Source organism: Sphaerodactylus townsendi, linkage group LG14 (genome assembly GCF_021028975.2).
Source record: "Sphaerodactylus townsendi isolate TG3544 linkage group LG14, MPM_Stown_v2.3, whole genome shotgun sequence".
NCBI lineage: Eukaryota > Metazoa > Chordata > Lepidosauria > Squamata > Sphaerodactylidae > Sphaerodactylus > Sphaerodactylus townsendi.
In genome coordinates this window covers 24,241,504-24,263,771 of record NC_059438.1, presented here as the reverse complement: position 1 = coordinate 24,263,771, position 22,268 = coordinate 24,241,504, and the positions used below count along the sequence as shown (strand labels likewise).

At 56.5% G+C, this 22,268-nt stretch overlaps 1 protein-coding gene across 1 annotated transcript in view; it reads left to right on the top strand.

Annotated features, from left to right (window-relative positions):
- Positions 1–22,268, top strand: part of CPNE7 (copine 7) — a 48,178-nt gene that overhangs the window by 353 nt on the left and 25,557 nt on the right. The window contains exons 2-10 of the mRNA XM_048515318.1: positions 3,289–4,074; positions 18,472–18,654; positions 19,311–19,385; positions 19,475–19,549; positions 20,237–20,320; positions 20,637–20,726; positions 20,895–20,993; positions 21,736–21,822; positions 22,154–22,213. Of these exons, the coding sequence (XP_048371275.1) occupies positions 3,901–4,074; positions 18,472–18,654; positions 19,311–19,385; positions 19,475–19,549; positions 20,237–20,320; positions 20,637–20,726; positions 20,895–20,993; positions 21,736–21,822; positions 22,154–22,213 (927 nt within the window). The 5' untranslated portion in view covers positions 3,289–3,900. The remainder of the gene's footprint in view (positions 1–3,288; positions 4,075–18,471; positions 18,655–19,310; positions 19,386–19,474; positions 19,550–20,236; positions 20,321–20,636; positions 20,727–20,894; positions 20,994–21,735; positions 21,823–22,153; positions 22,214–22,268) is intronic.

Here is a 22,268-nt window from a genome sequence, read left to right as displayed (position 1 = left end):
GGCAGCAAGTTGGGCTCCTTGCATGTGCCACCAAAGTCCACATGTTTATGTGCGAGTGCCAAAGTTCTGGGCATGTGGCAGGGGATATCTGGACCTCAGGGACCAACTGTGCATGGCCCCCGTTTTGATGTACCAAAAAGCCTAAAGCCACGTTTTTAGTCTATGTGTTGGCAGTGTGGGTGAGAAGTCCCTCTGTGGGTGTTCCTGTGTTGGTGTGTCCCTGTGTGTCCGTGTGTGTGAGCATCCCTGACCCCTAAGTGTCAAGACGGCTGGGCTCGCCTCTGTGTCTGATGCTGAAGCAAGAATAAGAGCAATGAATGTGTACCGTCATGTAACAATCTGTGATTCAGTACAAATGTTGACTGACAGCTGGGAGTGTGCGGAGTGTGATGCTGAGCCTTCTGGGTGCCGTCTTGTGCCTCGCATGCGACTCGTTTCCTCTCACGTCTCATCATATATGGTCTTCCTCTTTGTGGACAAACAAAACTTGTTCATAAATAAACTTGGTCGCCAGACATGGGAGGCGGCACGCCGGAGGAAGCACGCAGGCAGGACCCACCGTGTGTGCATGTGTGTGACAGGGGAAAGCGCGCAAGTGGGGCAGATGTGCCTGCGAGTGCCAACCACTGGGTGTGTGTCAGCCTTTCCACATGAGAGCAAATGAGTGCTCGTGTTGCGTGTGGGGGAAAGACGTGTCCATCGGGAAGTCTCCCTGCCCAGCCGGAGATGCAACAGCTGTGACCAATTACATGAGTGCTCGGAGGGGGAGGGGGCACTTCCTTCCCATTCTGGGGCCCCCACCTGCAATCCACTTCCCAGCAATGTCAGGGTCAAGAATCCGGACTTCCCAATTCTGCCAGAATAAGTTCTGGGCCACAAGATGAGCCCCGAGGGCCCCCACCCCAAATATGAACACGTTCACCTGCCCTCTCCTGAATCAGGCCCTGGGTCCAGCCATGTCGCTGCCGTCTTCTCAGACTGGCCATGGCTCTCTGTCATGTAGCCTCTTAGCAGACTCTTTTAACTGCGGGCCTGGGATTGAACTGGGGACTTCTGCATGCCACGGCCTCCGAGCCACAATCCCTCCTCCTCCTGCTGCCCTGCGGAGCATCTAACTGAGACCACCCATGTGCTGAAACGCTATCAGGGCGGGCAACGGCGTGCGTCAGGAAAAGGGTCCAGCAGACCTGCCCCCGAGTCAGGCCTTAGCCACCAGCGTGCTTTAACCCCTGCCCTGCCGCAGAGAGTTCGCAGGAGTGACTGGTCGTCTAGGGCACAAAGTTCATGCAGCATATTCCTCTTCTGCCCCCCCCCCCATTTTGGGCAAGGGCTGCCCCCCCTCGACTCGCCATCTCCATCACACTCATGCACACACAGGCACGTTCCTGGCAGTTAGGGAGCAACTGGGGTGGGGGCTGGGGGCCGAGACGTCTCAGCCGCCTGCTCTAAGTGAGATGCCTCTGTGACTAGGGGGCAGAGGCACCTGCGAAAAGGTGCCCTGGCCCCCATGGGTGCAGCTGCAAGGAATAGTGCTCCTATGAGCCAGGAAATACTCTGGCTGGGCTGGGGGGGGGGGGCACACAAGAGAGGAAACCACGGCTGTTTTCACCGAGCTTCCCAGAAGAGGTGCTTGGCCGACCACCGCTGGAGACAGGGCTGGATGGAGCCTTTAGTTCCAAGCAGGCGCTGACTGGCCTTCAGCAAAAAGCCGAGGGGGGGGGGGGCTGCTGGCTGCTTAGTGGTCCCTGCATTATACCCTACTGGGATCCTTGCCCTCCCCAGCCCCCACCCACCCGCCCCAAATCCCCAGGAGGTTCCCAAACTTATTCTGGCAACCCTACTGGTGACATAACGCTACAAGTTGTCAAAACAGGATGCCCCCAAAGCCACCAGTGAGCACTGGCCATGAGCCCCTCCCCTCCCCCCCCGCCCTCCAGGCTTTTGGAAGGGAGACCGTGTTCTACCACCCAAGTAGTGTGACTAATTGCGGCCAGAACGCTGATCCCCCGTGCCTGTGAGCAGAGGGGATTTGCATGCCATTACCCGAGGAGCAGCCCTGCTGGCGGAGATGGAGGGCTGCCCCCGCTGGGGTGGGAAATTGCTGGAGATTTGGAATAGGTGGGGCTGGGGCTGCAGAATGGAAAGGGCCTCCTCAGCCAGGCCTCCCTTCACGGAGCCCGCCCTCCAGAGCCGCCATTTCCTGCAGGGGAGACGCAGCCTGGAGACCAGCTGTAATCTTGGTTGTTCTCCAGGTTCTGCCAGGAGGTTGGCTCCCTCTAGTCCTGCCTGCTGTTTCCAGGGAGTCTGCAAAAGCCCCTCCTTGCCCTTTGCAAACCCCCGCCCCTCACTGGCATCAGCCCCCCCCCCCCCCATGTGTCTAGAAGGGCTGTCTGATTACTGCCGCCCAGAGAGGGCATTCTGGGTCTGCTCCCAAGCGGGCAAAGCAGAACGACCAAATTCCGGCTGCCAGCATGGAGGCTGGGGGGAAAGGCTCAGGGTGGTATCATCAGCCAAGGATTGTGGGTGGGTGGGTGGCTACTGCTGGGCAGAGTCTGTGTCCCAACCAGGGGTTTTCTGGACCCCCAGCCAAGATAATGGGTGAGGAAGACAGGGCCAGCTGAGTTCAGGCTGGGGCAACGGTTTATGTCCCAGCCCAGTGGGGAGATCATGGCCCAGCTCCTGTAGCCCCCCCCCCCCCCAGGGAAGGCCTTGAGAGCATCCAGAGAGCCCTGTTGGATCAGATCAGGGAGGGGCCAGGCAGTTCCCACAGAGTTCGACCACACAGCAAGGGCCGAGGCCTCCTGGCACAGGGGTCCATCCAGAGCTTGGAGGAGTTTGGATTTATATCCCCCCTTTCTCTCCTGCAGGAGACTCAAAGGGGCTTACAATCTCCTTGCCCTTCCCCCCTCACAACAAACACCCTGTGAGGTGGGTGGGGCTGAGAGAGCTCCGAGAAGCTGTGACTAGCCCAAGGTCACCCAGCTGGCGTGTGTGGGAGTGCCCAGGCTAATCTGAATTCCCCAGATAAGCCTCCACAGCTCAGGCGGCAGAGCGGGGAATCAAACCCGGTTCCTCCAGATCAGAGTGCACCTGCTCTAAGCCACTACGCCACTGCTGCTCCCTTGGCTGCCCGTGTGAACATGGAGATTGAAGCGCTTGGATTGGCTGTAGCACAACGTGCTCACAAAGGGCTCCCCCCCCCCCCAATTCAGATGCTTGCCCTTCCTGGGCTTTTCAGGGCGAGGGGCGCTCCTTTATCACCACCTTTCTTACTCTTACATCCTGCAGGTACCTGCCTGAGTGGCCCTGCCCGCCAACTTCTCTGCTCCTCGTGTTCTTCCGCTGAGTGCCCGAGGTTGTCCGAGGCCAGAGGAGGAGGCCCCCTTCCCCCGCCATCCCTCCAGCTAGCCAGGGAGCCTGGGCACAGATGCCCCCAGGATCTGTCTGTGCCAGCGCTGAGCGAGTGTGAGTGGGCTCCGGCATCCGGCAGAGGAAGAGAAAGCGACAACACACCAACCACCGCTTGTTAATTTGCAAGGAGAAGGGGAGGGAATCCGTTTAATTGGCTTCGTTTGAGAGCTGCTTGGCAGGAGCCTCCAGAAGAGGGGGGGGCAGGCCTCCTCCAGGTCACACTCCCCAGGACTGACCACGCCAACTGCGGACTAGGACTCCATGCCCCCCAAGCGGATGCGCTGGGAGCAGGCGACGCCCCAGAGCTGAACAGGAGCCGGGATCCTTGCCTGAGCCCCTGGTGCTCTTCAGCCAGCCCTTTGCCGCTCCTGCCCTCGAGCTGAGGCCTGCCAGTGGGGGCTTCCTGGCTGGAACTCCAAGCCGAGCCCCCCCCCCCCCAGGGTCCAGCTGTCCTCCCCCAGCTGCTGCTGATCCTGCCTCCTGACCAAGATGAATGAGCTGCTTGACCCAGCGTCCCAGGCCAACCTGGGTGTGGTCTCCGCCACCTGCGTCTCCAAGGTGGAGCTGCGGGTCAGCTGCAAGCACCTGCTCGATCGGGACACGCTCAACAAATCGGACCCCTGCGTGGTGCTCCTGATGCAGTCCCAGGGGCAGTGGATGGAGGTAGGGCGGGGCGGGGCGGGGGGGACCTCGGGTTGGGGAGGTACCAGGCTGTCCTGGCGCACCCTCCACTGCTGGGCCTGAGAGGCCTTCTCCTCGGGGGCTGCTCTGCGGGGGTCACCTCTCGTCCGAAGACTGAGAGTCTCCCAGGAGCAACTGAGGGTTGCTGCTTAAGCTAGCAGAAGGCTGGGTGTGTGTGTGTGTGTGTGTTACTGTTGAAGAGGGAAACAGGACATGTTTCAAGAGATGGATGACAAGACCAGTTGGAGAACACGGAAACCAGAGGTGGAGCCCCCGCTCCCTTTCCCCAGAATGGCCCCTTGCCCAGGTACAAGGTTTGGCATGCAGTAGCCTTTGGGCTGGCACCCATTCCGTTCCTGTAATGCTAGAAGTGCCTCTGCCAGCCCACAGACTCCACGGGGGGGTGGGGTGGGGTGGGATTGCCGGAGGACTTTTGAGGCACTGGCTACCGGGGTAGCACAGAAGAGGAAGCCGCTTTCCTGGGGCCCTCCGGAGCTGCCTTCTGTGGAGAGAGGGCTTCAGGCTCTCTGTCTGTCTGCCCCCGAATCTCCTGTTTTCTGCTCCCCAAGAGATCCTCCAACGGGGCAGGCTGGCAGCTGGGTCTGAGCCTGTCTGTGTGTGAAGTGGACTGAGTGTGTCTTGTGTTCACAGCCGAGGGGCATGGTGGTCAGGAACTGCGGGGTGTGCAGGAGACAACACCTTTTAAAGAAGTTCTTGGATGAATTTCTCAGTGTTCCGAATTAATCCCCCCATTTGGGCCCAGAAAAGACCCCTCCTGTCCCAGATCTAGTTGCCGGGTGACTCTGGGGGGAATCTTCCAGCAAAGGGGGCAGCAAAGGGGCTCCTTGGCTCAAAGCTCGGCTCAGCCCACCCTGCCTGCCTGCCTGCCTGCCCTGCTTGACTTCTGTGGGCAAGACGGGCGTCTGCTCTTCCGGAAAGGGCCAGGGGGCGGATGAAGAGGGGGGAAGAGACAAGCAGGCAGGGAGAGAAGAGGGCTGCTGGGCCACCCCGGGAAGGACCTTAATGCCCTTCAGTCCATATACATGACGCTTGACAAGGTTAAACATTACCCAGCTCTCCCCGCCCGTCTTGTGCAAGCAGAGGCTGAGGCTGCAGCCGGGTGCCGACAGAAGCGTGGCCGCTGGCTGCTTGCAGAAAGACGCTCCCTCATGCTGCCTGGGTCTGCACTCGCATGCAGCGGAGGCGAGCGGGGACTCTTGCTGCTGGTGCTGCTGGGGCACGCTGGGAATGGTCAAACGGGGAGAGCCAATTGGGGCTGCCCCTCCCCCCAGGCATAAGAAGAAGAAGAGTTTGGATTTATATCCCCCCTTTCTCTCCTGCAGGAGACTCAAAGGGGCTGACAATCTCCTTGCCCTTCCCCCCTCACAACAAACACCCTGTGAGGTGGGTGGGGCTGAGAGAGCTCCGAGAAGCTGTGACTAGCCCAAGGTCACCCAGCTGGCGTGTGTGGGAGTGCACAGGCTAATCTGAATTCCCCAGAGAAGCCTCCACAGCTCAGGTGGCAGAGCGGAGAATCAAACCCGGTTCCTCCAGATTAGATACACGAGCTCTCAACCTCCTACACCACTGCTGCTCCTCCGAAGCCTCCCATGCAGACCCCAAGCAGATGTGCTGGTTCCGAGTGCTTCTTTCCACACTGAAGACCTGAATGGTTCAGGGTGACCGTACAGGTGAGACTGCCCTCCTCTGAGCCAAACCCCTGGTCCATCATCCGGGCCAATCTTGTCTGCTGTGCACAGCAGCAGCTGTCCAGCGTCTCCAAAAACAGACGTCACCTGGTGCACCGGATCCTTTTTGAAATGGAACAAGCCGGGGACTTAACCTGCAAAGCAGGGGCTCTATGACTGAGCCGTGGCTGCATTCCCACCTGAGTCCACCTGCACACCCGTGGAGACCTTGCCCCACAAGGTGGGCGGTGGTCTGAGTCAGTGGTTTTTCTGCAGCGGCCCCTCTGCTAGGAACCCCCTCCCCACAAATATCTGCCTGTGTTGGCCAGCCTTGTGGGCTGGGGTGTTCGTCCTCTTTCTGATTCATGCTGAGGCTCTGTGTTGTCCCCCCCCCCCCGCACTGCTTTGGTGTTTCCACCTCCCCACCCCCCTCCTTGCCTGGGCTTGGACCAATTTGCCTGGCCCCGTATTGGAAAGAGAGTTAGTCATTACTGTTTTTCTCTGGCTCTTAGTTTATTTTGATGATGTTCAACGGTTGCTTTATTAGTTGCCTTGGAAGCCTTTGGATGAGAGGCAGGATGAAAAATCTTTGAAATACATCAAGAGCGTTCATTAGCTGGCTCGTCCAGGAGCAAACCTCTTCCCTCCCGTCCCCGGGCAGGGCTATTGCCTCCCCTCCCCTCCCTTACCAAGCTGGAACATAGCAGGGACCAAAGCCAGAGGGGAGGCAGCTGGGTGGGCCGACGACGTCTTCCCCAGAGCCGGAGACCTTTTGCTGGCCTGCCTCAGCCCTACGAGAGAGCTCCTGCCAGGCAGAGGAGTGCCGGCGCTGCTGCTGGTTTATCCAACCCTGACCGGCAGAGACAAAGACCCTTCCCACACCCCACCCTGAGACCCTTGAATGAGAAGCCCCCTGCAAAGGTCCTGTGCTCAGGACCAGGTGCTCAGGAGCAGCAGCAGCTGCAGAAGGCCATTGCTTTCACATCCTGCACGTGAGCTCCCAAAGGCACCTGGTGGGCCACTGCAAGTAGCAGAGAGCTGGACTAGATGGACTCTGGTCTGATCCAGCAGGCTGTTTCTTATGCTCTTAAAGGAGGGGTGGTGCCAGGGGGCCTGCTCAGGGTAAGAAGAAAGGAGTCCCTGGACAAGGAAGGCGGCCTTGTTGGTTGTGATGGCAATGGGTACTGCCCGTGCTCCTGCCACCGCCTCCCTCTGTAGTGCCAGCTGGAAGATCTCTACAGAATAAAAGGGTTCGGGGTCTAATTCTTATAACACTCGGGGGCATCCTGCGAAGTCGGTGGGCAACAAACTGAAAACTGGCAAAGCACTTTTTCATGCAACCCGCCCATCCACCTGTGCCACCAGATGTTCCAACAGCCTCTACCTTGGATGGCTGTCAATGAGGATGAGTGAAAGGTATGAAGAATGGTTCAGCAATGGCGCAGGAGGTTAAGAGCTCGTGTATCTAATCTGGAGGAACTGGGTTTGATTCCCCGCTCGGCCGCCTGAGCTGTGGAGGCTTATCTGGGGAATCCAGATTAGCCTAGTGCACTCCCACGCATGCCAGCTGGGTGACCTTGGGCTAGTCACAGTTTCTCGGAGCTCTCTCAGCCCCACCTACCTCACAGGGTGCTTGTTGTGAGGGGGGAAGGGCAAGGAGATTGTAAGCCCCTTTGAGTCTTCTTACAGGAGAGAAAGGGGGGATATAAATCCAAACTCTTCTTCTTCTTCTTCTTCTTCCATTCATAGCTATTAGCTATGTTGGCTAAATGGAGCCTCCAGATTCAGGGGCAGTATACTGCTGCATGCCTGTTGGTTCTGGAGCAGGAGGAAGCTTTGGCCCCTGTTTTTTTTTGCATGTAGGCCTTCCAGGTGCAACTGGTTACCCACTCAAGAAACAGGGTGACAGACGAGATGGGCCGCCCTGTTCCCTGGGACTTGGAACGGCACGCCTAGGTGTCTCTCTTGGCCCCGGTCCCTCCTCTGCAGGTGCCTCCCCTTGGCTTGCTGGGTTCCTTGCCAGCCACTCGTCCCCTGGAGCCCTCCTCTTCCGTACCTGCCAGGGGCGGGGGAGTGTCTGGCGCGCTCGGCGGGGCCGACGTCTCTGCTCTTGCTCCCTGCAGCTGCGTGGTTCTTTTGTGACACTTTCAGGGTTAATTGCCTTTAGCTTCAGAGGCTTGTTAGATGTTGGTGTGGAAGATTTTTCCGTGTGGATCTCTGAACAAGCAGCAGTGATAAAGCCCAGGCAGGTGGGATGAGAGAGGCACACAATGGCTGCTTTGAACCTTCCGAGGCCTGTTCTCTGCCGTGGGCTTCTCGGCTGTGAGCTGACCGTTTGGCTGCCTGCTTTGGAGGACGAGGGGCTGAAGCCTTTCAGACACAAAAGGATGGTTGGCCTTCTAGCGGCACATGAGCCGGGTGGGCCAATATCCGCCCCCGCCCCCAGGACCATTTGCTGAGCCAGCACCTGCCAGGGAGCTGCTCAGGTGCACAGAGAAAAGGTGACTCAAGCAGGCCGGCGCTGCCAGTTCGTTATGCCACCGAAAATCTGAGAGGTTTTCTGTAGTCATCTTTTCTTTCAGCTTCTTGGCTGCACATTCTGAGCACTGAAACATGGCATCTGTGCCCAGTTGGCAAGCGTGATGCTTGCCTCGGAGACTGCCTTCGGTGTTCTGTTCCCACAGAAGTCCAGAGTGTTTTCCTTACCAGAGTGGTGTGGTGGTTTAGAGCAGGTACACTCTAATCTGGAGAACCGGGTTTAATTCCCCACTCTGCCACTTGAGCTGTGCACTCCAACACATGCCAGCTGGGTGCCCTTGGGCTAGTCACAGTTCTTTGGAGTTCTCTCAGCCCTACCCACCTCACAGGGTGTTTGTTGTGGGGGAGGGGGGAAGGGAAAGGAGATTGCAAGTCCCTTACATGAGAGAAAGGGGGGGGGGATATAAATCCAAACTCTTCTTCTTCTTCTTACCAGAGAGCTACTATAGTCATCTGGGAGTCCCCTGTTCAAATTCTGCCACAGTGCTCCAGTAGTTATAAAGGGATAGCAAAACTTGCAGGGTGGTTGCAAAGGTGACAGCGAACGTGAGACTCTGACAAACGTGAGGTCGAAATGCACATCATCATCATCATCATCATCATCATCATCATCATCATCATCATCATCATCATCATCATCATCATCATCATCAAGGGTGCAGGTGGAGTTTGAGGCTTCAGAGCTTGAAATCCCTTCGGGGCTCCTTGGCTCATTTATTGGTCAAGCTGGCCCCATTGCGTTGTGGGTGTGGAAGGGATAAGGGGAGTTTCAACTCAGCTGTTGAGGTGGCTCCAAAGGACATCTTTTTATTCTGCCTAATGAAGAATTCTGTGACACGGAACAGCCTGCGCAGGACCCAGCTTTCTGAACTGGAACAAAACGGCTGTGGCGGAAGGAGGTTGCTGGGACCGTTTTCTTGGGGGGAACGGCAAAAAAAGACCGGGGCCAGCATCCATTTGCAGCCTGGGGGGTTGACTGGAGGATCCCGTGGAGCCCCCCAGTTCTGTGTGGGCTTCTCAGTCTGTACTTCCTCTCCACTTCCACTCAGCTAATTTGTGCTGATCGCTGGCTAACTGTCCATCATCTGAATAATTTGCCACATGCATGCACAGGTCTCTGCAAGCAGCCCCACCCCCACCCCACTGGGAGGGGGGGGTGAGTTAGTGGTAAGGTGCAAAGGGGAGGCAAGCCATTCAGACAAACGTGCCCGGGTTCAAGCCCAGCGGTGTGTGTGCAGACAAGGAAAGAGGAGGAGGCCGGAGAAGTGGGGTGCTGCAAATTGGGACGATGATTGTTGCGGAGGGGAGGGGAGGGGAGGCGAGTGGGCCAGTTGCCAGAGGAACTGACTGCCAACCCGCAGGCCAAGCCTGAATGTGTTGCCGGGCGATAGGATTCTTCTGCCTAATTCCTTCTGCCCCTGCAATTTGCATGATGAATGAGGGTTATTAAAGCTTAGAAGTGCGCGCACACAGGATCGGGCAGGGCCTTTTCCTGGGGGATCAGGCTTAACTGGAGGGGGGTGACAAAGTAGGGAATGCCTCCTCTGCAACCTCTGGGGCTTCTGGTTCCGCCTCCTGAAGGTGCTGGTCAGCCAGGGAGGGAGGGGTGTGTGTGCGCACGCTGAGCTGTCAACGGGTGAGAAAGAACAGCACAACTTGCTCCTGGGTCTCTAATAACAGCTTGGCCATCAGGTTAGCTTAGCTTAGCTTCCCCACCCTGGACCTTTGACCCAGGAATCAGTCAATGTGGGGCCACTAAGCCAAGGGGCGACTCTGTGCTGGGACTCGGCGTCTCAGAGAAAGGGGCCAGAGGAAGTGGGGTGGCCAGGCAGCCGGGGGTCCTCAGCCCAGTCTGCAATGGCTGACACTGACCTATAGGGCCCCCAAAGAGTTTTCAAAGGAAGAGACGTTCAAGAGGTGCCTTGCCACGGCTGGCCTCAGCATGCACGGAGTGAGTTTGGAGAGAGCCCCAGGTCACCCAGCAGGCTCCAGGTGGAGGAATCAATCCCAGGTCTCCACAATTAGGGTCCGCTGCTCTTAACCGCTTCCCCCAAAAAAATCGTAAAGAAGGGATCTGTGTCTGCCCCCAAACCCTGACGTTCTGCTGGGGAGGCTCAGCCATTGCTCAGAGAAGACCATCTGCTGCGCAAGAATCCCTGCAAGGGGCCAGATGGAGCCGGAGTGTCACTCTTCGCTGGTGGGATTTGGATGCTGCTCTGGAACATCCCCGGCCACGTTGCCAGAGACTCCGAGGTGCTCTGCTCAGTCAGGGCCGGTGGAGGCTCCCTGGCTCATGCCGGAGGGAAGCACAGCGGAGCACTCAGGCAGGTTGTGTTGCTCAGAAGGGACTGTTGAGCCAAGGAGCAAAGAATTGTGCCTGGCGGCTTCATCGCGCAGCTCAGCACTGTGCCAGATTCTGGCTCTGGCTTTAAGAAGAAGAAGAAGTGTTTGGATTTATATCCCCCCTTTCCCTCCTGCAGGAGACTCAAAGGGGCTTACGATCTCCTTGCCCTTCCCCCCTCACAACAAACACCCTGTGAGGTAGGTGGGGCTGAGAGAGCTCCGAGAAGCTGTGACTAGCCCAAGGTCACCCAGCTGGCGTGTGTGGGAGTGCACTAGGCTAATCTGAATTCCCCAGATAAGCCTCCACAGCTCAGGTGGCAAAGCGGGGAATCAAACCCGGTTCCTCCAGATTAGATATACGAGCTCTTAACCTCCTACGCCACTGCTGCTCCTTTTTGCCTGCTTTTTGCCTTTTTACCTTTTTGCCTGCTTTTAAGAGGGCCGCTTGGGGGGAGGTCCACAGAAGGCCTGCTCTAATGAGCAACTCAGATTCCTCTGAGCCTCTCTGAGCATCCTCTGGCCTTGCTTTGGTCTCTGCTTTGCTCCAGCTAATTTTAATTGACTCTGAGTCTTAAAAGCGCAAAAAGAAAGCCCAGCCCAGTCCAGCCCCTTGGCCAAAGGCAGGAACACGCCCCCCCCCCCCCCCCCCCCCCCCCCCCCCGCCGGACCCCCCCCCCCCCCCCCCCCATCTTGCCAAAGCTGGTTTCAGACCTCAGCAAGCCAGCATGGTGGAATGGTTCAAGTGCTGGAGAAGAAACGAGGAGAACCAGGTTTGAATCCCCACTCTGTCTGGGAAGCTGACTGAGCAACCTTTGACCGACACACACTCTCAGCCTAACCTACCTCACAGGGTTGTTGGAAGGCTAAAATGAAGGAGAGGAGAATTATGTAAGCCATCTTAAGTCCCCATTGGGGGAGAAAGATGGGGTATAAATGAAGTAAGGAAATAAATAAATCTTGCAAACGTGTCAGGGGCGGGGGTGCTGCAGCAGGTGAGCAGGGGACAGTCAGAGGAGTGTTCTGTAAAGCAGGGGCGGGCAGAGTACCAAAGTCTTTTAGGTGACGGACAGCAGCCAAGCCAGGAAGAGCCTCTTCTTCTTCGTCAACAGATCCAGTATGTGGAGAATAATGCAGAGGATAATCCACACTCTGGCTCCCGTTCTGCTGCTCTGAGCAGTGGATGGATTTATCCGTATTGTTCCGAAACAGCAGACATCTGTGGGCCCGATACTGCAGGGCAAATACCAGAGCCTTTATCTCTGTTTCTGTCCTGTTTTGCCTGCTTCCCGGGATGCCCGAAACAATTTGGAGTAATTGACAAATTAAAAGCCAGCAAGTCACCAGGTCTGGATGGCAAAACACCCGAGGGGCCCTGAGAGCTCGGAGAGGAAGCTGCTGCGCTCCTCAGCATAATACGCAACTTGGCACTAATCCAGCCTCCCTACTTGAGGAATGATAATCAGCAAACACAACACTTGCTCTGAAAAAAGGCTCCAGAGGGAAGCCAGGAAATTGCAGGCCGGTTTGCCTGTCTGGAGGAAACTGGTGGGAACCCTTAGCAGCGTCTGAATTGTAACATGTATGGAAGGAGAAGCCCTTCTGACCAAAAATCAGCACTGCTTCTGCACAGGGAAGTCCCAGCTAACCAACCCGTTGTGGAGTTCTTTGAGAAGGTTAACATATCCTTAGGCAAAGATGATCCAGGTCTCATTATGTACTTGGATTTCCAAACAACTTTCAACAAAGTCCCTTCTCAAGGGCTCCTGACCAAGCTTAGTAGTTTAGGGATCCTCTCATGAATTAGAAACTGGGGGAAGGGCTAGTAAATGGACAGGGCTTCCAGTGGGGGTGGGGAATAAGCCTGGGCCCCCCGCGGTGATCTGAATTGGTGCTGGAGCCAGAATTGGGGGTGAGAGGCAAAGCAGCCTCTTGGCAGGTGGTACCAAACGATTCAGGCTGTGAAGACGGAGGAGGACCCCTTTGACCTGCCCAAGTGAAAGGGTTTCTGAAAGGAAAATGTGATTTACAGTAAGGAAGGGCGAAAAGATGAACAGTGGGGGGCAGGGAGGGGGACTCCTAACTTCACTCTAGGAAGTGGCAGTGAGTGACCTAGGATGGGGCGGTTTATAAATCGAAACAATGAATGAATGAATGAATGAATGAATGAATGAATGAATGAATGAATGAATACTGGATTCAGAGTCAATTAAAAGCTGTTATACATTGTAACTGTATGGAACCTGCATATTCAGAGGCAGTATACCTCTGGGGTCAAGGTCTTGAATGCCCCTGCTTGGGGGTCTTCTAGGACAGGGGTGTCAAATTTACGGCCCTCCAGATGTTCATGAACTACAATTCCCATCAGTCCCTCCCAATATGAGCATTGGCTATATTGGCTAGGGCTGATGGGAATTGTAGTTCGTGAACATCTGGAGGGCCGCAAATTTGACACATGTGTTCTAGGGCATCAGACTGGTTCCTGCAGAAATCTAGGCTGGGTGCACCTTTGACCTGACTGAGCAGCTATTTGGCTCCTGCCTGTCTGCTCTCTGCCAGAGACTTTTGCTCTCTGCCTGGGCTTCGTGGACTTTTGGCATGGCACGGCACGGCGTGGTGTGTTTGTAGCAACCAAAACAACCCTGCGAAAAGGGCCCACGCAAGACTCTCTGCTTGTAGCGCAGGCTCCCTTTCTGGAATGAGGCCGCCTGGCCATTAGAGAGGCTAATTTGTTTCTGTGGCAAACAGTGCAGATTCGTTGTTTGTGCTGAGAGTGCAGGGCAAAAATCAATACCCAAATGGGCTCGTGTATTTCCAAGGAGTCCGGCTAGCTTGGCCCAGATTAGCAGCCGTGGAAAATCACTCTGGCTGGGGTCCCAGAGGGGCGTTTCACCCTCACATTGAGAAAGCTGCCATTTTGAGCTTTGGTGTCATTTAGAATGACAAGAAGAATGACTCTGTGGCGAGGATGCCAGCTCTCATCAAAGGACTGGGACGTGGCTGGCACCAGGGCCTGAATAACTGCTGCTGTGGCTGGCCCATGAATTGGCACCAGCAGAGCCCCCAGGGTTTGTTTTGGGGCAGGAGAGCACGGAGCATCTTCATGCTTGCTTCCTTGATCAGCAGGGGATTGAATAGCAACCTTTTCAGGGTGGGCAGGAGATCTGAAGACCACCCCCCCCCCAATGACCCTATAAAGATCTCAGACTGAACAGGCAAACTTATGATTGGGGGGTTTTTACCACCCACTTACAGCAGAGCCCTCTAGGCAGGGGTGTTGAACACGTTGGTTACAGGGGCCGGATGGGACTTGGTTGGGCTGGGCCGGGGGCCGGGGCTACGTTGGCCCTGGTGAGGCTGCAGCAGGGTGGGGTGGCTGCCTTGAGAGGGTTTATCCCAGTGATGGTGAACCTTTTCGAGACCGAGTGCCCAAACTGCAACACAAAACCCACTTATTTATTGCAAAGTGCCAACCCGGCAGTTTAACCTGAATACTGAGGTTTCAGTTTAGAAAAAATGGTTGGCTCTGAGCCGTGCGTTACTTGGGAGGAAGCTTGGTGGTAGTTGTTGGCTTTGCTTTGACGCAACCAGGCAACTCTTCGAACGGGTGAACCACGACCCTAGGAGGGTTTACTCAGAAGCAAGCCCCATTGCCAGCAACTGAGCTTACTCCCAGGTAAAAGATCGGGCTTTAGTTCTTTGCATGAAAATCAGTGGGGTTTAACAGCGCTTAACAGGGTTACCTACACTGCTTTTCCAAAAGGTTTGGGTTTAATGCTAATAATCGAGCCCAGCGGCCCAGGCCAGCCTAGATGTGTGTGTGTGGGGGGGGGCGCGATTCCCCCCCTACATGATGAACTCTGTTTGCGTGTGCCCACAGAGAGGACTCTGAGTGCCACCTCTGGCACCCGTGCCATAGGTTCGCCATCACTGCTTTATCCAATTGGAGGGGGGTTGTCTCAGCTGACTCGTGGGCCTGATAAACCTCCTCCTCGTGGGGCCAGATGTGGCCCCTGGCCCACATGTTAGACTCCAGGGCTTTCCTCCACAGCAGCTCACATGACCAGGCCCACTGCCAGAGCTGCTTCTGGTCCCTGTTCCAGCTGTCTGTCATCTCTAGGGCCAATCAAAACCAGGTGGCTGTGAGGTCCCCTTGGTTCTGTTTCAGCAGGTTCCAATGGACAGTCCCAGAGAGGGGTGGCTGTCCCCACACACCATGTGACAGAGAAAGCAGGGGGGCTCCAGGTTTCCAGATGTAGAATCCAATGGGGAGTGCTGGACCTTGCATTTCCCCAACACGATCGCTGGAAGAGAGAGTCTCTGGAGCAAAATGCCCAGCATGCTGACACTGTGTCTATCTTGTCTTGTCGAAGGCGTTCACGGCCGGATTCAACTGGTTCTGGAGGGTTTTCCGGGCTGTGTGGCCGTGGTCTGGTGGATCTTGTTCCTAACGTTTCGCCTGAATCTGTGGCTGGCCTCTTCAGTGTATCACAGAGAAAAGTCTGTTTCTCACTGTGTCTAAGTGTGTCACTGTGTCTAAGTGAGAAACAGACTTTTCTCTGCGATACACCTCTGAAGAGGCCAGCCACAGATGCAGGCGAAACATTAGGAACAAAATCCACCAGACCACGGCCACACAGCCCGGAAAACCCTCCAGAACCCGTCTATGCTGTCTCTTTGGCGTCTTCATTTTAAAGATGTTTCAGACAGGTAGCCAGGCTGCTCTGCAGGAGAAAAGCCAGAGTCGAGTCCTGCAGCACTGAAGAGACCAAAAAATGTTGTGATCTTAAACTTTTGGGTCTCTTGAAGGCTTATTATACCCTGGGGATCTTGATGGCCCCTGAGGCGCTGCTGGACTCCCACCTAGTCTTCAAGGGAAACACTGGAGGATCCAGGTGGGGTTTTGCCCCATAACTTGGTGTTTGGCCCCAGCTCAAAATGTTTGTTCAGCCTGGGCTGTTGAGGGGGGCCGGATGAGCTTAGCCGCACTCTTCAACCGGATTAGAGTGACAGTTATTGCGCTTAATTAATAAATCCCCGTTCATTAGGAGGAAGATATTTGGGAAGGTTTCCTGAGATGAAGGGAGCTTTAGGGGAATCGATTGCTATGGAGTCGGCATCCCTCCGGCTGGCTCATTGAAACCCAAATGCAATCAGGCTTCGAGGGAGCAAACGGGAAGCCCTTCTGCCTTATCGCTGTGGAAAGCAGAGCCATTGTCGATGCTAAGCCTGCCGGCCTCCCCTGCTGGCGGAAGACACTGGAGGGAGATGGAAGAGAGTTCTGTCGAGGGGAGGGCCCCAGGCAGGGTTCAAAATCTGCAGAAAAGCTGAGCTTGCGGAGTCTGGCCTGCACCTAGAGGGCACACGTTCTCCCCATGCTCCAATATGCTTCTGTGTGCATCTCTCTACTGCACATTGCCCATTCATGCAGGACTGCATCTTCATTCGGCAAGAGAACGCTGGAAAGCGGGAAGGTCACCTAGAGTCCACCTAGTCCAGTGGTGGCGAACCTATGGCATGGGTGCCAGAGGTGGCACTCAGAACCCTCTCCGTGGGCACTCGCAAACAGAGCCCCCCCCCCCCCCCGGCACATCTAGGCTGGCCTGGGCTGCTGGGCTCGATTATTAGCATTCAACCTAAGACCTAGTTTTGGGGAAGCAGTGCAGGTAACCCTGTTAAGTGCTGTTAAACCCCACAAGTTTTCATGTGAACAACTAAAGTGCGATCCTTTACCTGGGAGTAAGCTCAGTTGCTGGCAATGGGGCTTGCTTCTGAGTAAACCAACTAAATATGGTTGTGTATGGTCAATTCCGCATAGCATAATTATACCAGGTTACATTTGGGAGAGTCGCACAGTTTCTTCAAAGCAAAGCCACCGACAACTACCAAGCTTGCTCCTGAGTAACGCATGCCTCTAATCCAACCGGGTTTTTTTAAAAACTAAAACCTCAGTATTCAGGTTAAATAGCCTTGTTGGCACTTTGCAATAAATAAGTGGGTTTTGGGTGGCAGTTTGGGCACTCGGTCTCGAAAAGGTTCGCCACCACTGACCTAGTCCATCCACTCCCCCCCCCCCGTGCAGAAATTCCAAAGCCACAGTATCCTGGCTGTCCCACCTCTGGTTGAACGTCCCCGCCCCCCAGTGAGGAAAAGCCCACCACCATTCTCTCAGTAGAGCAGGAAAATGGGGCAAAGAGGGTGTAAAAATGATGAGTCAGAAGATGATGGGACAGAGGTGAGGTGTCTGCAGCAGTCGTGCCCCCACCTCACACAAGCGCACACACACTGTGTGAGACCACCGCCCTCTGGCAGCCCCCTGCCCCTCTGCCTGGCACCCTGACAATGCCTCCGATGGAAACTGGGATTTACGCCTGCCGGGGGAAGCGCTCATTAGCATCTCATCTGCATTCGCCAAGCTGACATTCTGTTCCCTGAATGTTTGGACAGAATTCTTTTCCATTTCCTTAAGCAAGTCAGGCTGGTGGACGGGAAGATTCTGTCCCTTAAAAAGCAGGGAAAGGGGGGGGAGCAGGCCTGCCCCCCCTCCCCAATCTGCCTCTCACTAGAGCTATTGGACACCTCATCCAGGCAGTCAGGCTCCAGTGTTGTGCCTGACCAGGGCCTTGGGGCCCAGCCTCGGACTTTGGGTCTCTCTCGTTTTCCTCTCCATGGATATTGTTTATAAAAAATGGCCCCCTAGCTGGCTGCCTGGCTGGCTGACCCCCAAAGCCCCTCTCTTATGGGAAAGTGGGTAGGGCCGTCCTTGGGCACTCTTCCGCCTTCCCGCGAGCCCTTTGGGAGCGTTCCCAGGGCCTGTGGATGAAGCCGCCATCTTGACACTCTGGCTGAATATGAGGCAGGGAAGCAAACCCTCCCCTGCCCCCAGGGCAGATCCAGGAGCAGCAAGGGGCCCCTCTGCAAGAACATAAGAACAAGCCAGCTGGATCAGACCAGAGTCCATCTAGTCCAGCTCTCTGCTACTCGCAGTGGCCCACCAGGTGCCTTTGGGAGCTCACATGCAGGATGTGAAAGCAATGGCCTTCTGCGGCTATTGCTCCCGAGCACCTGGACTGTTAAGGCATTTGCAATCTCAGATCAAAGAGGATCAAGATTGGTAGCCAGAGATCGACTTCTCCTCCATAAACCTGTCCAAGCCCCTTTTAAAGCTATCCAGGTTAGTGGCCATCACCACCTCCTGTGGCAGCATATTCCAAACACCAATCACACGTTGCGTGAAGAAGTGTTTCCTTTTATTAGTCCTAATTCTTCCCCCCAGCATTTTCAATGGATGCCCCCTGGTTCTAGTATTGTGAGAAAGAGAGAAAAATGTCTCTCTGTCAACATTTTCTGCCCCATGCATAATTTTATAGACTTCAATCATATCCCCCCTCAGATGTCTCCTCTCCAAACTAAAGAGTCCCAAATGCTGTGTGGCCTCCCTGGCAGGCATGTCGCTCTTGCCGGTGGTTCTTGGTCCATCCAGGTCAGTCTTGTCTGCTCAGACTGGCAGCCGCTCTGCAGGGTCTCAGGTGGGGGTCTTTTCTGTCACCTTCAGCCAGATCCTTTAACTGCAGATGTCGGGGACTGAACTTGGGTCTCGCTGCACACCAACCAGAGTTTCTATCGCTGAGACTCAGCAGCCCCTCCCCAAAGCAGCCAGCCAGCTGCTCACAGCAAGCTCACAAGCAGGGCACGAGGATCGCAGCCAGGCCTCCGGTTGGCGCTCACCAGTGGCCCTTCCTGGTGGTTCTGCCGCCTGCCTGGGCTTCTCTCGGCCTCCTCACCACGTCCCCCCCCCCTCGCTGCGTTCCAGGTGGAGAGGTCCGAGGTCATCAAGAGCAACCTGAACCCCACCTTTGCCAAGGTCTTCATGGTGGATTATTACTTTGAAGAGGTGCAGAAGCTGCGCTTCGAGGTCTACGACATTCACGGCCACAGCAGCATCGGGACACACGATGACGACTTCCTGGGGGGCATGGAGTGCACCGTGGGGCAGGTGAGGAGCGGCTGTGAGGGGGGTTGTGTCCAGGCGCAAGGGTGGGAGCAGCGCAGAAGAGCTGTTTGTCTCCAGGAGAGAGAGACAAGAAGAGGAGCACTTTGAGAGCCAGGCCTGCCTCTGCAGGCAATTTCCCTTCCAAGTGAGAGGCAGGCGTGCCCCGAGGGGGAGGGGGCTGGTGCTCCCGTGCTCTCTTTCTCAGCAAGCAGGTAATTGCCAGCAATTGGCAGCCCCCTCGCCGCCCCCCATTCCTTTGCCGGTGATGAGCAAGTCTCCCGAGGCTTGTGTGCCAAGCGCTCGCCCCCCCGCCCCCCACTCTCAGCAGGCTGCAAGAGGAGGATATTTGCTTTGCCCCTCCCAGCCAGCCCTTCTCTTGGGTCCCTGAGGACGCACAGAGCTCCTTTCCCTTCACCTGGGGCTGCCAGAGTCCTCTTCCCAGTCGGCCTGAAGCATTCCAGCCGGCCCCCCCCCTCCCCCCCCCCCCAGTGCTCTTTGTATCCAGCAGAAGATGAGCTCCTTCCAGGCTTGGCGGGAGCCACCGCAAGTGCTGGAGAGATGCCCCGCCACGGGGCTCGCTGCGATCACACAGAGAAGCAACTTGTGCACATGACTCCTGAGGAAGCCCTCAAAGCCCACGCCTGTCCTCTGCCTTGCAGATCGTGGCCCAGAAGCGAGTGAGCAAGCCGCTCTTTCTGAAGTACGGCAAGTGTGCTGGCAAATCCACCATCACAGTGAGTGTCCCACTGCCCGCTGCCCCGGCCCCTCGGCCTCCGGGTCTCCCCAGGCAAAGCCCACCTTGACTGGAGCGCTTCTTTGACAGGTGACTTCTGAAGAGATTTCTGGGGACAATGGCTTCGTGGAGCTCTTCTTCCGTGCCAAGAAGCTGGATGACAAGGTAGCCACCTAATGCTACCTTGGCAAAGGCGAGGCCGCTGGAGGGGTGGAGGAGGGAGGATGTGACGTCACTTCTAGGTGATACTATAGGCTGCCTCCCCTGTACTCTATGGTCTTTACCACAAAGGAAATTCCTAGGGAGTAATGTGTGGGGACAGGTTTTTTTCTCTGTGCCTCAATTCATTGTCAGGTAACTGGGGGCTGAGTGCTGGTAAATCCCCATCCCACGCACGCAGGTGAGAGGGTTTTAGCCACATGGTGCCCCATCCACTCACCTGGTGAAGGGGAGGGCATCGGCTGATGGGACTCAAGGGTCAGTGGTGGTGAACCTTTGGCACTCCAGATGCTATGGACTACAATTCCCATCAGCCCCTGCCAGCATGGCCAAGGCCATGCTGGCAGGGGCTGATGGGAATTGTAGTCCATAACATCTGGAGTGCCAAAGGTTCACCACCACAGGAGTAGGTGGATCTTGGAGCACGTTCAGATGGGGATCTGCAGCACTTCTGTCCCTGAAGAAGGGCTCAGAACTGAGCAATGGATGGCAAGAAGGCCCCGTGCCAGGAGGGCGGCAGCGGGCAGGGGCTCGTGCCCGTGAGGGAGTTCGCTTCTGCTATCTTCCAGTCCTGACCAACCTTCAGGGGAGAGGGATGGAAAAGTAAGGTGCCCTCGCTGTGTCTCCCCACAGGATCTGTTCAGCAAATCAGATCCCTTTCTGGAGATCTACCGGATCAATGATGATGGCAGTGAGCAGCTGGTACACCGCACTGAGGTAAGAACCTCCCGAATGTCCCCCTCCTCATTTAGGGACCGCCCCTAAATCCCCAGGGATTTCTCAGGCTACAGTTGGCGTAGGCCTACCTGTAACGCCTGCTTCCAGTCCCACAGCTGCACCAGATCCGGAGGGTGCCCCCCCCCCCCCCCCCCCCCCCCCGCGCAGGCCTTCAGGACTTTGAAGGGAAGCACTCAGGCTGGGACTGTGGCAAGTCTCCCGGGGAAGGAACGGATGCCCCCGGGTGTGGGGTGGCCCCCAAGGAATCCTCCCAGCTGCTAGGAACCAAGACCCCTCCCCCGCCTGTGCCTTGCAGTTTGTCAAGAACAACCTGAGCCCCATTTGGGAACCTTTCAAAGTGTCTCTGAACTCCCTGTGCAGCTGCGAGGAGAAGCGGAAGCTGCGGGTAAGTCCAGGGATGCCAGGGCACCGGGGGGGGGGGGGGTTTCTGGTGAAGCTTGTGGCTGGTGAACACCGGGTGGGACTGGAAGCCCGTTGGCTGGGAGGGGAGACAGGGGCGGGCTGGTCCGGCTTCCGGCCTCCATCCGGCTTCTTCTCTCTGTGTCCCCTGCAGTGTGTGGTCTTTGACTACGACTCCCGAGGCAAACATGACTTCATCGGAGAGTTTTTCACCACATTTGAGGAGATGCAGAAAGCCATGGGGGGCAATAAGGTTGGTGCATGAGGAAGCAGGGAGAGCCAAGACCCAGCCCAGCAGCACGGAGGTGGGGGGGCACTCCCAGTGGTGGGATCCAAAAATTGTAGTAACAGGTTCCCATGGTGGTGGGATTCAAACAGTGGGGTAGCGCCAGTGGGGCTGGGCGGGGCATGATGGGGGTGTGGGTGGGCATTCCGGGGGTGGGGCATTCCTGGGTGGGGCTGTGGCAAGGATGCAGCCGCTGCGCATGTCCTTGGGCGGGAAACAAATGCACGCAGGCGCAGGCTGCCACGCACACCGTGCACCTCCTTCTAGATTGCTTCAAGTTCTGTGCGCTACTGCTGAGAGGAGGGGCGTAACTAAGGCAAAAATCATGGGCAAAATCACCCATTAGTAACCCCCTCTCGGCACACACCAATAATGAGTAACCTACTCTCGGGAACCTGTGAGAACCTGCTGGATCCCACCTCTGGGCATCACCCCCACATCTCCGGGAATTTCCCAAACTGGAGCTGGCAACCTCATGGGGCTGTGCTCATGCACAGGGAGTGGGCCTGTTTCCTTGGAGCCAGGGCAGTCCAGGGCTCAGTGCATGCGCGCACACACACACACATGCCCTGGCCCTGGCTGTGTTTGTTCCCACAGTGGAACTGTAGGCTGGGAAGGAGCTAGTCTTCTAATGCGCCTGTTTCCTTGGGGGTGGGGGGTATTTCCCACTGACCCCCTTTCTCTGCCTCTCCTCCTGCCGCTAAACCAGATCCAGTGGGACTGCATGAACCCCAAGTACAAGCTGAAGAAGCGAAACTACAAAAACTCAGGTGTGGTCATTCTCTTAGATCTGAAGGTGAGCAGGGGTACCTTACTGGGCAGACTTTGTGCCCTGGGGGAGGGTCCTGGTGGGAGGGGAGACGTCTTTGCAGCCCAGAACAGAAAGGGGAGGGTCCTCGTCACTGTCCTGGCATCCCACCTGGCTGCAGCAGAGCTGGGCCTGTGGGGGTTTCCCCGAACCCTCCCCCTCTCCTTGGCATCTGCTGGGCTATGGGGCTGTGAAGTGGGCCTGGGCCTTTGTTCTCTGCTCTCCCCCCCCCACCACCACAACCATTCGCACCCCCGGGCACCCAGCCTCAGCCAGCTGGCCGTTCCTGGCATTGGCTAACACATTGTTTGTCTGGAAGATCCACAGAGTCTACTCGTTCCTGGATTACATCATGGGCGGCTGCCAGATCCACTTCACGGTGAGTCCCCGTTCCTGCCTCCCCTGCTGGCTCTTGGTGGCAAGGAGCCCTTTGC